A 12,605-nucleotide genomic window follows, 5' to 3' on the forward strand; every position below is an offset into this window, starting at 1 on the left:
GGAGGGGTCGACGTGAAAAAGTGACGGGACGAACAAGTCGTGCGCCTGGTGGTAAACAACACCCCTACCCACAACAGGTGTCGTGTCTAAGAGCTTTAAATCTCAGAGATCTGAGGGGCATTGCCACTGCGCCCGTCACCCTGAGACATAAAGATGCCAAGTCCCGTGTGCCAGTTACACGAGGCGAAAGTTTTTGCGCCCAGTTACCACGCCTTCCTGTGCATTAATGCCGAATCTGAATTCTATTTACTACGTAACAACGTTTAGATTCCTCTGAATAATACATCCACGCGGCCGCCGCGTTGACCAAATTCAAGCCAGACTCGCCCGCGTGGCCGGGACGCTCATTTAAGTTAAAACGTAAAAGTTAAACAAATAGAGCGTATTTTGCCACGACAGTTAGACGCATGCGGTCGCTGCGCGGAGGCAACGCGGACTACGCTCGGCGACCGCGCGGGGTGAGCGCGGTGAAATTCGTGTCTAATAAATGCGCCCTTACCCTTCAAAACAGGATCGCAGTAATCATTGACTTACAATTATATGGACGTCGGGTCCGCGCTAAAAAGTGTCCGAACTTATAGGGCGTTCAAATCGAATACAGAGCGTCATTCACGCTTTAGTCTTCGTTTGTTCGACTGACAGCGAAGCAAGCAAAATTAGACAGTACTGCGATGACATTATAATTTAAATTCAACGTTTTAGCTTTTTTATATTCCTTTACATGTCACTACGTTTAAATAGGTTGACTTGGGACATTTTTTTCGTGGTTTTTGTATTAGACCCGTCGTCCATTTATTTGTAAGTCAATGGCAGTAACGCTCAAATTACTGCTTGGCGGCAGAAATAGGTATAGTGGCAGTACTGTCTTGGACGAGTTCTTTCACAAGGATCTCTTCCGTTACTAAATACAAATAATTATTTTAAGAGGGAATATTTATTTTTCTGCCCCCATTACTTGTCACCTAAACTGACCATCGAAAGCCGTTCAAGTTGGGATTCGTATTTAATTAATATATCTTTAATGTGCACCGCAATAGCCATACCATCGAAAGGTCATTATAACACTTAGGCTCAACTCACACTGGCGCAGAGTCGAAGAGCGTCACGTTTTTCGCCGATAGCATATTCATCTCTATATTCCCATTATTAAGGTACAAATTTGTGTTGTGCAAATATGGAAACGGGCATCGACGTGAGTCGTCACGCGTCACTTGAGCGCAGTGAGGCGTCAGACGCCGACCACGCTGTGATCCGGGCGCACGTATGCGAGAGTCGTCGCACGACGACGACGTTGTACTTGAAAAACAGGTTGCGACGCGACGCTTCGATTCTGCGCCAGTGTGAGTTGACCCTACTCTTATTAGGTTAAAGCTCAATCAACCTGCTCGGGTTTTCACCGGGTTTTTATCAAAAGCAGTTGGTTTTAACCCGTCTCGGCCTAAAAGCGTGGGCGCAAAGTAAAATAATGTTGGTATAATTCTATACTGTGAGTGGCGCTGTAACTGTTATAGACAAACGTGTAACTTACGACTTGTTCGTCCCGTCACTTGATATTACAAAAAAATACTTATTAGAAATTTCGATGTGAAAAATCTTTTTTAGACGAACCTTGCATTCCTGTGAACATTCACTTACTGCTAGGCATTTACATTACCATTCGATTTTCATGAAAATCGATTCAAGTGTTTTATTATCGATTAATTTCAATGCGATTTTCAAGCGAATCGATTCAATAGAAAGGCGAAATATGTAAACAAGCAATAAATATTTTGTAATAATATCGTTGCATCTGGCGTTCACCAACCAAAACGCGGTTAAGTCACAAATGGTCAAATATCCGTTTTAAATAGAAAAAAAAGAGTACAAAATTTTCTTTTAAAAACAGTTAAAATTATTTAAAGTGTTCGACTTATACCTACCTTAACGATGCTTAACTGAAATATCATTAACCAGTTTCAATATTCTAAAACTGAGTTATAGTTTTTAATGATATCTCAAAAAAAATATTTTGTTTTGTTACAACCCGTCCATGTCCATATCTGGCTGTGACTTGATATTTCTACTATTACATTATAATTTTTTTATAACTTCTTGAAACAGTACAATAAAACATACTTTCACAGAGTTTATCAGTATAATCAATCAACAATATAACAAAATTCAATTTATCTTAGTTAATATGGCTGCTCCATACTTGACTAGCCCGAATGAACCTCTTACAAAACCGACCAAAGACAATATCTGTCCGATCTCTTAAAACCTCCCACCAACGTGAGTTTTCAGCCTAACCTAACCAAAAACTCTAATTGCCAAAGTTGCCACTATTTTGTTTAACATTCTCTATTTATTTATTTTTATAAATTAATGAACCTAACAACAGTTTTCTTGAGGTTACCTACACATTTTTAAAACACCAAGACGCTCAAAACAATATATTTTACGACTAAAAAAAGAATAGAAAGCATTATAAGGTATCAAAATCTCACCTGCGGGAAATCCCACCCTTTCACAACCTTGATCGTTGCGAATATCATATTCTGACGCATGCGCAGCTGTTTCCTCTGCCACAGTTGGATCACCTTTGCAAAAAAATACAATGACAATATTGTGATAATTGTACTTAACATATTTCATTTGATGAATAATATTTATTAAAGATAGGGCGGGGCTGTGGTCATTACTTGAATGCAATTGAATATCTTCACGAAACAATAGAATTTCAACTTCTTTTGACTTGTCTAAGAATTTAATATGTTAATTGTAGAATTAAAACTATTTGCCAAGTTTTATTGAAATCGGTTACCGGAAAGTGCGCGTTCTTCAAATTTAAATGGGACCAATACTGAGGTGCCCTCTTTCCAACAAAAAAGGAATTATTAAAATCGGTTCACAAAGTCATCGCGTAACAAACATAGAAAAAAATACAGTCGAATTAAGAACCTCGTCCTTTTTTTGAAGTCGGTTAAAAATGAGACTTTCGCGTAATTTAGTGATTTGCTTTATTCAGCGAAGTTAGTCAATCAAGTTTCGGGCCACATAGTGCACTACCAGTACAGCTTCGAGGTCGCTTTTATTATTCATTACGTTCATCTACGGACAAAACAGTTAAATTCGATTGTTATTAAAGATATATCAATGAAATATTAATTGAAACAGTCCACCACGATACCATTTCGCCTAAATATGCATATCGTCGGGGGTGGAGCAAATCCGCGTACATATGTGGTATTGTTAAAAGGGACGTATCTGCACCAAACCAAATTTCAACGTTATTACCATTGACTTACAAATAAATGGACGACGGGACTAATACAAAAACCACGAAAAAAATGTCCCAAGTCAACCTATTCGAAATTTAAATTGTTATGTCATCGCAGTATCGCGCTGTCCGTAGAACAAATGAAGACTAAAGCGGAGTGTCGCGCTCTGTATACGATTTTAGCGCCTTACAAGTGCGGACACTTTTTAGCGCGGACCCGACGTCCATATAATTGTAAGTCAATGGTTATTACTTTGTAATTTCAACGACTATCATTTTTGCACAGTAAGTATTAATTTATGTTTTCTACGGACTGATGACAACAGATTCCCGTAAATCACGCACATTTACGCGTATTTGATTAGGCGACTAAATTATGGAAATGGAGACACATAGTCAAATGCTAGTCATGCGTAATTGCACTATCCCCGGCGATATAACATTTTTTACGTGAAGTATTTGAAATATAGAATGCACTGAATTGTTTAACAATTCGTTATTCATACTCTTCAAACTAACTTTTCTATATAGTCTCGGGTCTGTGTGTTTGTGATACCATCGTAGTTACCGATTTCCATAACACGAGTGCTTTAGGTCACTTTGGGATCAGAGCAACGTAAATGATGTAATATTTATTTATTTATTTATAGCCAATCAACCTATATATAATATAAATTAATTTGTACTAACTTATTCAAATTTTAAAAATGAATAGTTAATATATGTACATGTTCAGAGAACAATTTCACTGTAGGTACAATAATATTTATAACATTTTAATTATGAACGACATTTGTAAATACACGAATTAATATTGCTGAATACCTTTACGAAACAATAGAATACCAGCATTGCAACACTAGCGCAAAAGTTCCATACGCGAATTAACATTTTTAAGATTTATTTGGACATATTGAAAAAAGATCTACGATTATTATTAGGTATTGAAAAATACCAGTTAACGCTTCGGTAATATTGGAGAGACTAAAGTATTAATTATGTTTACTATTTGGATTTGTTTAGATGTGTAAATAGTAAATAACACGGTCGGCCTCAATAATAAAGTGACTTAGTCGAAAAGTAATATTTTTGTTAAATTGATAAAAATTTAAATAAATTTTCAGACAGTTTTTGTGATTTTGTTTTGTAAATATTTATTTGTGTCTTACATGTGAACGCTTTGGTTATGTTTTGAATTTTGTGTTCTGTTTTATTTATACTTTTCAAATAACCTCAAAAAAGGAGGAGGTTCTCAATTGGAATGTACTTTTTTGTGCGTATTGTAGTGTATGCCAATTGACATACCTACACGCTGTCTCGTGTCGACCCCTCCGACGTAAAGTATCGTATGTCGAAATTGCCAAGTTTACAGGGAAGCGTTTTAAAGTTCTGAATTCACTGAAACGAACATAACACGTGACTTTAGCATTTCTCAGTTTTATTCGGCAAAGCTTATTACTCACATAAAGTATTATAAAATCCTAGATATCGGTTAGATGATCTATGGTGATCACTCTTTCAGTGAATTCAGAACTTTAAAACGCTCCCCTGTAAACTTGGCAATTTCGACATACGATACTTTACGTAGGAGGGGTCGGTGTGTCCATGCGTGGATACACCCAATTAGTATCACGAGAGCCGTTGGCGAGAGTGGACGGGATATTAGGTCGTGCATGATAGTGACGAACCAGTGTTCTCAGGAAAGGAAGCTAAGATAACAAGTGATTTATTATCCCGACGATTCTTTCACGAATTAACATTTCTAAATCATATTTCCATGATGCTTTGTTTTGTTGAAAAGGGGGTACCTCAGTAGTGGTCCCGTTCTAATTTGAACAAATTAGAAAATGAATCACATTCCGTTAATCGATTTCACTATTTCAATAACATTTGGTAAATAGATGTAATTCCACAAACTTTTGAGAATGGTTTTTATTTAATAATTATTTATTGTGTGTCATTTTGGGGTAGTCATATCACTGTATTTTCTTTCTTTTTAAATAACGTATGTAGCAAGAGCCAATATGCCATTTTTCCTGGAGCCAAACATGACTTTATTAGATGAGAATAAAGATTTATTTGAATCGATTTTAATTCAAATGTAACTTTTTGGATTTGGTAACTTCATGGAGGATGTGGTATGAAATTATTCTATTTTTAGTTGTTTGTTATGACATTCTGGTAGACATACAACTTACCCTGTCATACGCGTTGCGCAGTCGGGAGGCCGCGTCAATCGCCTCCTGGCATGGCGGCGGTAAGGCAACCACTGCTCCGGGCAGTTGGACCTCGGTACCAGCCCCACCAAGACGCACGCGCCAGCGACTGCGTCCGGAATTGTCCACAACTGTTACAGCTGAACCCTTTTCTATTTGTATCTGAGAATAAAATACATATTTTAATCATTTGAAAGCAATGGGCAACAATCATCTCTAGATAGGTGACGTAGTCATAATTGTTGCAAGATATCTTATATTTTATTGTTTTTAATATATTCTGTCATTACTGTTGGGTAATTTTCCGAAAATAAAACCGTCGGGCCTTTTTTTCTCATTACAGCCGACCATGGTCGGCAAGGAGTTTTTTTTTAATTTGCAGCTCGACATACTTCTTTACATACGAGTAGGTCAGGTTCAAGTTCAGGCAAGGAGGTTACTTAAGTTCAAAATTAAAACATTCGCTTAAACTGTTATCAAAACAGAAATTAAATTGCAATTCAGCCACATATACTTAAAAAGTTATTATTAAAAATTTCTTATAATTGATTATTTTCCGTATCAAAATTTTACAATTTTTTTTTTATTTTACAATCCATCATGGCTTTATGCGTGTTTGCTTTTTGCAGCTGGCCATCTATTGATAAAAATAATAACAAAAAACCCGTCATTTGCAAAATCTATTATTGTTTTGTTGTGAACCATATTTATTCATACGAGAAATAAACATTCTATTAATTTCATCGCAAATGTGATGAAAAACGTTATACGTATCACGGACGGTAAAAAAAATACAAAACTCGACATGTTAAAGCCCTCAGCCTTGGGCTTCGGGCTTCTAATAAGCCCTCGTTAGTAATTTCTTATTAACCATCTTTAAGATACAGTGTTTATCAATAATTAAGGTTATATATAGAATGGCTTTTTAAGTTGCTTATAGACTATAATATCCACTTACATTAGCATGTTTGTAGGCACAAACAGTCTCGGCCCTTAACGGTCGCGTAACAGGCGACCTTCTCTGCTTGACCGGTCTGATCTCCTGGGCCTCCTCCACGATCCTCGACACGTTGTTGCCGTGAGCGTTGAGCTCTTCGCGAAGATCTTGCATGCCCTTGAGGAGTCGCTCGCCTTGGTCGAGCGTGAACTCCGATTGGGAGAACGTCGTGTTCAGGGCTTCCTCGCGTCTGGTGGAAATTTTATAAGTTATAATGACGATTTTTTTTTATAATATCAAGTGACAGGACAAACAAGTCGTGCACCTGGGGTTAAGTAACACGCGTGTCCATGACAGTTGCAGTGACACTCACAGATTCAACCGTAAAGATCTCAGGGGCATTGCCACTGCACTCGTCGCCCTGAGACATAAGTTGGCAAGTCCCATGTGCCTGTAATTTCACCAGCACCCTTACCTTTCAAAACCGGAACGCAGCAACCTTCACATTACAGCTTGGCGGTAGAAATAATTCTTCTAGAGCTCTACTGCTATTAAAATATTATTCTTTTTGTCTCCTTCATCACGAAGAGACGTAACTTACAATTTTGACGGAAAAAAGTATTTTATTGTATATACGGTCTTACTGGTTTCGAACCAGCGCTTGTTGCCTCACTGTGGCTACCGCTCTCATCAACTGAGCTATAGAGCGAGTCAGTAGATTTTCGAGTTTCTCTATGTGCCAGATGCGACAAAGGTTCGCATTTTGTCTTAGCTCCACCTATGAGAAACTTATGTAAATGTTACCATGCGAAACAATTTTCTTAACAAACTACTTACTTCTGTATCCATTTCTCTGCCTCCTTGACTTCTTCAAAGAAGTTATGATACTGCGTGGTGTGCTTCAGGTGGGTCTCCAGGCAAAGCGTTAGCTGCAATACCCACGCCCATTGCGATTGCATCACCTAAACAAAGAATAAATTATGATCATTATGATTTTTACAAATTAAAGAATATATGTTACAAATAAAAAAGGCTGAATTAATTACCCCTGTGGAACACTCTCATGTAAGGCCAAACTCCTGTGTTTTTTGCATACTCTCTAATCAAACTAATCAAATTAACTTAAAAACATTTGCTAGAAGCTCCAGGGGTTGCTCTTTGTAAATAAACATTTGTACGCATTTACCATTTACAATATTTATTTCAAATATCGTTCGATACAACCTGGAGAATCTAAACGGGTCACTACCACATGACTACCACGGATTTTTGTCGTCCACATACGCAGAAGCTGTATAATAACCTTTAGTATAAAGTGTGAATGAATGAATGAATTAAATATTCTTTATTGCACATTACAAATTACAACGACAAAACAGTAATATAAGTATCACAGAGTAAGATAATGTACAATAGGCAAAAAATAGCAATAATAATAAGATAAATATACACAGAAGATGATAACACTATGCAAAAGAAAAAAAAAAGATCCTTAAAACGACGTTAGAAGCAAACAAGAGAAGGGGATCGACGAATAGGTTCTGGGAGAGAATTCCATAGACGGATAGCAGATACATTTGTTTCACTTTAGTTTGAAACCCCTTGAATGGCATATTTTGAATATTAACCGGAATCTTATAATAGAAGTGTATACATAGCCCCTTAAATAAATTTGTGACTTTGTGAAGATGACTACCAAGAGCAGCCAGGTTATTTTTATTCCTCGTATTCAGAGTCGACACTATTCAGCTCGAATTAATACTTTTCCTGTACGTTTTATTTCAGAATTTAGTTTTTTACAAACAAAATGGAAGCCATTTGAAAAATGTATTTAATAATAAATAATAAATAACGCACACACTCAACATAGGCCCGTACTAGGGAAACCCTGTGTCGCGGGTGCCATGGACACACGCATAGACAACCACAAATTACACCCAAACTCACGAGAGAAATAAATGTAAGCCATACAAACATTTCTCCCGGCCCGGGAATCGAACCTGGGACCTCTGCGTGGCAGTCCGGCCATGGTACCCGTTCAACCACGGTGGCAGTTCAGTATATCGTATATTAAACATGTTCTATTTAGTTTAGTTGATATAAAAAAAAACATTGGTATATGTAAAATACCTATTGAACACTGTAACGCGAAATCAACCAAATCGTTTGAGGTTGTAAAAAACTTTTCATAAAAAAAGTACGTCATAGAAAGCAAATCTGTATACAAGTCTGTAAACCAAATTTCAACAAATTATCCTATTGATATATCGAGTTCTTAGGTTTTCGCTATTGTTACACATAGGAAATGAAACTATTTTTCCGGATTTAAATCGCGTATATGAGTTTTTTCAAACAAACCGACGTTTCCGGCCCTTTACAGGTCCCATGGTCACGGTTGACTGAGGTGGTAATGTCTAATATTGATGCAAACCACCTTATATTTTTCACTATAGTTACAATAGTTATTAATTAAATACCTTATTTTTAATTTTACAAAGAAAACATTCTAATTTACGCTACATTAAGTTTTACAAATTATTTTATTGAATGAATTTTTATTAAGTTCAATTTATTATTAATTAATAATAGTAAGTAGAATGAACTAAAACGGTTTGTTTGTAAAAACAAATATACGCGATTTAAATCCGGAAAAATAGTTTCATTTCCTATCCTATTGATACTTTTCATTTAGAACCAACCTGTAGGTGGGATTCGATGGTCTTGGTAGCAGGGTGATGCTGCGCGATGAGCGATTCCCCGCGGTCGATCACATTGCTGAACTGCAATTCCCGTTTCTCCAGAGATGACATCAGTTGCTGTTGAAATTGAAAGGGTGTTTAATTTAGGTACGTGTCTTTTAAAGTAAATATATATGGCACATTAAATATGTGTATATATCAATGCAGTGCTGATGGAAATTGATGACTATAAACCTTTGAGAAATGTTTAAGGCTTTTCGAAATATATTCACAAATCGAGTCCGAGAGCCGGTATTCAATAATAATTTTCCAAATTCTTTATTGAGACCGTTGAATTGAATACGTTTGTTATTAATTTTTTTTTTTATAACATCAAGTGACCGGACGAATATGTCGTGTGCCTGGTCGTAAGCTACACGCCTGTCCATAGCAGTGTCACTAGGAGTTTTAAATCGCAAAGATCTGAGGGTCACCGCTAAGTTGCCAAGTCCCATGTGCCTGTAATTTCACCAGCACCCTTACCCTTCAAACTGGAAGCTCGGAGTTCTACTGTTACTAAGGTTAAACATAATCGTTCCTAACAAGATGTTAGATTATTGAGTAAGAAGAAAGAAAAGCACATCAATTCAAATGATAGAGCAACAAAAACAGTCGTAAAAATAACAACAAAATAGTGAAACCAACCTCTCTATCATCTCCAAATGAATGCTTGCACAGAAACAAACAGAATGTTAAAACTAATCATAACACGACGCTGACATTACTGCTTGGCGCCAGAAATAGGTTAGGTGGCAGCACTTCTCTGAAGGACTCTTTGACAAGGAGCTCTACTGTATAACTAATTTTTTTTGCATTGTCTTTTATACCCATATATGTGATTTCCTTTTAAATATGCTAATAAAATTTCAATATTTAATTTTTAACGTTTAACCTTTTCAGTGTCGAAGAAAAATGTTTTTATTGTATAAATAAATGAAGCTTGATGATAGGTGTAAAGTGTTTACATTGCATATGCAGAAATTGTGTACGTTCCACCTGTGCTTCTATCATGAGATTAATATCAATTAGGTCGGCCACAAATATTCGGAATTCCGTTTCGGAATATTGATTCGAGATACCGTATGTACATCACACACATGCGTTCATTTCCGTTCGGAATAACAAGACTCAGACTGATGCATTGAGTCCAGAAGTTCTCGCAGCGAAACTACGTACAGAATTTACTGCTGTGAGTTGCGGCCTTACAAAATCTACGGAAGACATGCATTCGGAATGGCTTGTTCCGTGCGGAATTCCAAATGCTCATGCCACCATAAACCATAACCACACGGATTTTCGGGAAAGAAATTCGGACGGAATAGTACTGTATGTGTGTGATAAGTCCGTGATTTGTATGGTGTTGCGGTCTACGGAATTCCGAAACGGGATTCAGACTGTATGTGGCCCTGGCCGCTAGAGCCCGCACAAAGTTCATGTATGACAAATTGAACATCGCCATCTAGCGGTTATAATAAGAACTATAATTACCATACAAATATTTCACAAAGTAGTAAGCAATTTTCAACATTAAACATGGTACAAGTACAGTTGGTTAAAAAACTATAGCTACATGAATATACATATAGACATTTTAAGATTTATAAGCTGTGTTATCCATTTTAGAATGACATATCTTAAGCCTTGTTGTAAGAGCATATCAAGGAAATCGCTCACCTCATAGTAATGTTGTACAGCAGGTAGATTGATGTGTGGGTCGGCCCAGTCTCGGGACAGTTCGACTTGCTCTTTCTCGTTTAGCCAATTTAACTCGGCCGTCGCTGATTGGAGGAAATCTTGGAGGGCATCTAGGTCTGATATGCTGGGGGTAGAAAACATCGTTTAGTATGTGTCAAAAAGGTAAGCGGTGGAGGCTCTGGGTTCGATTCCGGACCAGAACCTCTGAGTTTTCGGAATTTATGTGCGAAATTTTATTTGAATTTTACAATGAGCTTTTTAAAATATCCTAAAAAAACCTGTACATCGAGGAAGGTTCACAGCCCTCGAAAAACGTGTGAAGTCTCCTCTAGACCTCAAGGACACTCGGGTTGTATGTGCTCGGTAACACAGTCGCTGGCACTTATTGACTTAAATATTGTAGTAGATACTTAATTACATAACTATACCAATGATATTATACTATACTAGTACAGATACCCAATCTCATACAAAGAAAGAAATGTCGCACTCGTAACTCTGCTCATTAGGACTCTTATTTTGATTCTTAACGGTGATCAATAGATGGTACCAAGCAAACCCATGATGCGATTATAATAATATTCGAAACGACCAACAGATGGCAGCTACTACAACATTGTGAAGGTTATTTATTGATTATACAGTAACATAATAAAGCCGCAAAAAGCTGAGTAAGTTACTTTTAATATTTTAAAATAAAACTCGGTGCTAAAACGTAACTTAGTTTCGAGATTAAATTCAAAGACGTGCCATCTACACAATTTATTGCAAACTAACAAATCAAATGGTATTTATTACCAGTAACAAAAGTTACGATTTGTTATTTTTTTACCAATTTTCATAATTGTCAATGAATTTTAATTGAACATTCTTAAAATGTTGTTTAAAAATAGTTTTGCATGTATTTTTTATAATATATGCACCTTATTTAATACCTCATACCTCAAAATTTCGAGTTTCTATAATTTATATTTTTTTATTTTTCCAGGTGTTGATGACACCATCTACAGTTTCAAGTATGTACTAAAGTAAATTTGTATAAATTGATACCCCATGACACTACTTTTTCTCCAAGATGGAGTAATGACGTTTTATTCCAGGTGTTGTCGACATTTCTATCGTAGAGCATGGACAAAATTTTGCAGAACCGCATGAATAGTGAATGTTACTACGTTCTAACGACTACATACCGTTTAGTGCTAGTGGATAGTAGTTCAGCATATGTCTTCTGAAGTTGACTCAAATGTTGATTATACAAGTTGAGTTCTTCACCGCTGAAGTTGGCTCGATGGTGCACACATTGTTCCACCTGCGAATGTAATGGAGTTGAAAGGGTTAATGCAAACAAATTTTGTTTAAGTCAGCTTTAGCGGACTTTTCAAAAAAAAAACGAAGAAAGGGCGGTTATTTGGTAATAACACTTAAATTTTACGTATTACGCTTAAAGATTCCGTATGTTTGTAGATATTTCCATCAACAAGCTTTGCGTGAGCACTCACGCAAAGCTTGTTGATGGAAATTACTTTCCCATCCTGAATCTTTTGGTGGGTTAAAGCGAAAAAAAAAAAAATTAAATTAAATTTAAAAAACCCCCAATGTCATCATCATCATATCAGCTGGAAGACTTCTAGTACTGAGCATAGGCGTCCCCCAAAGATTCCCAGACCAGATCCATCGTTTACCCGCCGCCCTTACCAGATCATCCGTCCATCTAGTAGGGAGCCGTCCCACTGAATGCCTTCCGGTTCGTAGTCTCCGTT

General features: G+C 36.7%; 1 protein-coding gene across 1 annotated transcript in view; it reads right to left on the bottom strand.

Annotated features, from left to right (window-relative positions):
- Positions 1 to 2,437: 2,437 nt before the first annotated feature.
- Positions 2,438 to 12,605, bottom strand: part of LOC113239736 (plectin-like) — a 303,113-nt gene continuing 292,945 nt past the window's right edge. The window contains exons 13-20 of the mRNA XM_026476833.1: positions 12,036 to 12,154; positions 10,825 to 10,969; positions 9,112 to 9,228; positions 7,250 to 7,374; positions 6,434 to 6,662; positions 5,458 to 5,637; positions 2,487 to 2,579; positions 2,438 to 2,443 (exon numbers count right to left, since the gene is read on the bottom strand). Of these exons, the coding sequence (XP_026332618.1) occupies positions 2,438 to 2,443; positions 2,487 to 2,579; positions 5,458 to 5,637; positions 6,434 to 6,662; positions 7,250 to 7,374; positions 9,112 to 9,228; positions 10,825 to 10,969; positions 12,036 to 12,154 (1,014 nt within the window). The remainder of the gene's footprint in view (positions 2,444 to 2,486; positions 2,580 to 5,457; positions 5,638 to 6,433; positions 6,663 to 7,249; positions 7,375 to 9,111; positions 9,229 to 10,824; positions 10,970 to 12,035; positions 12,155 to 12,605) is intronic.

Source organism: Hyposmocoma kahamanoa, unplaced genomic scaffold (assembly GCF_003589595.1).
Source record: "Hyposmocoma kahamanoa isolate Upper Pololo Valley unplaced genomic scaffold, ASM358959v1 116, whole genome shotgun sequence".
Classification (NCBI taxonomy): domain Eukaryota; kingdom Metazoa; phylum Arthropoda; class Insecta; order Lepidoptera; family Cosmopterigidae; genus Hyposmocoma; species Hyposmocoma kahamanoa.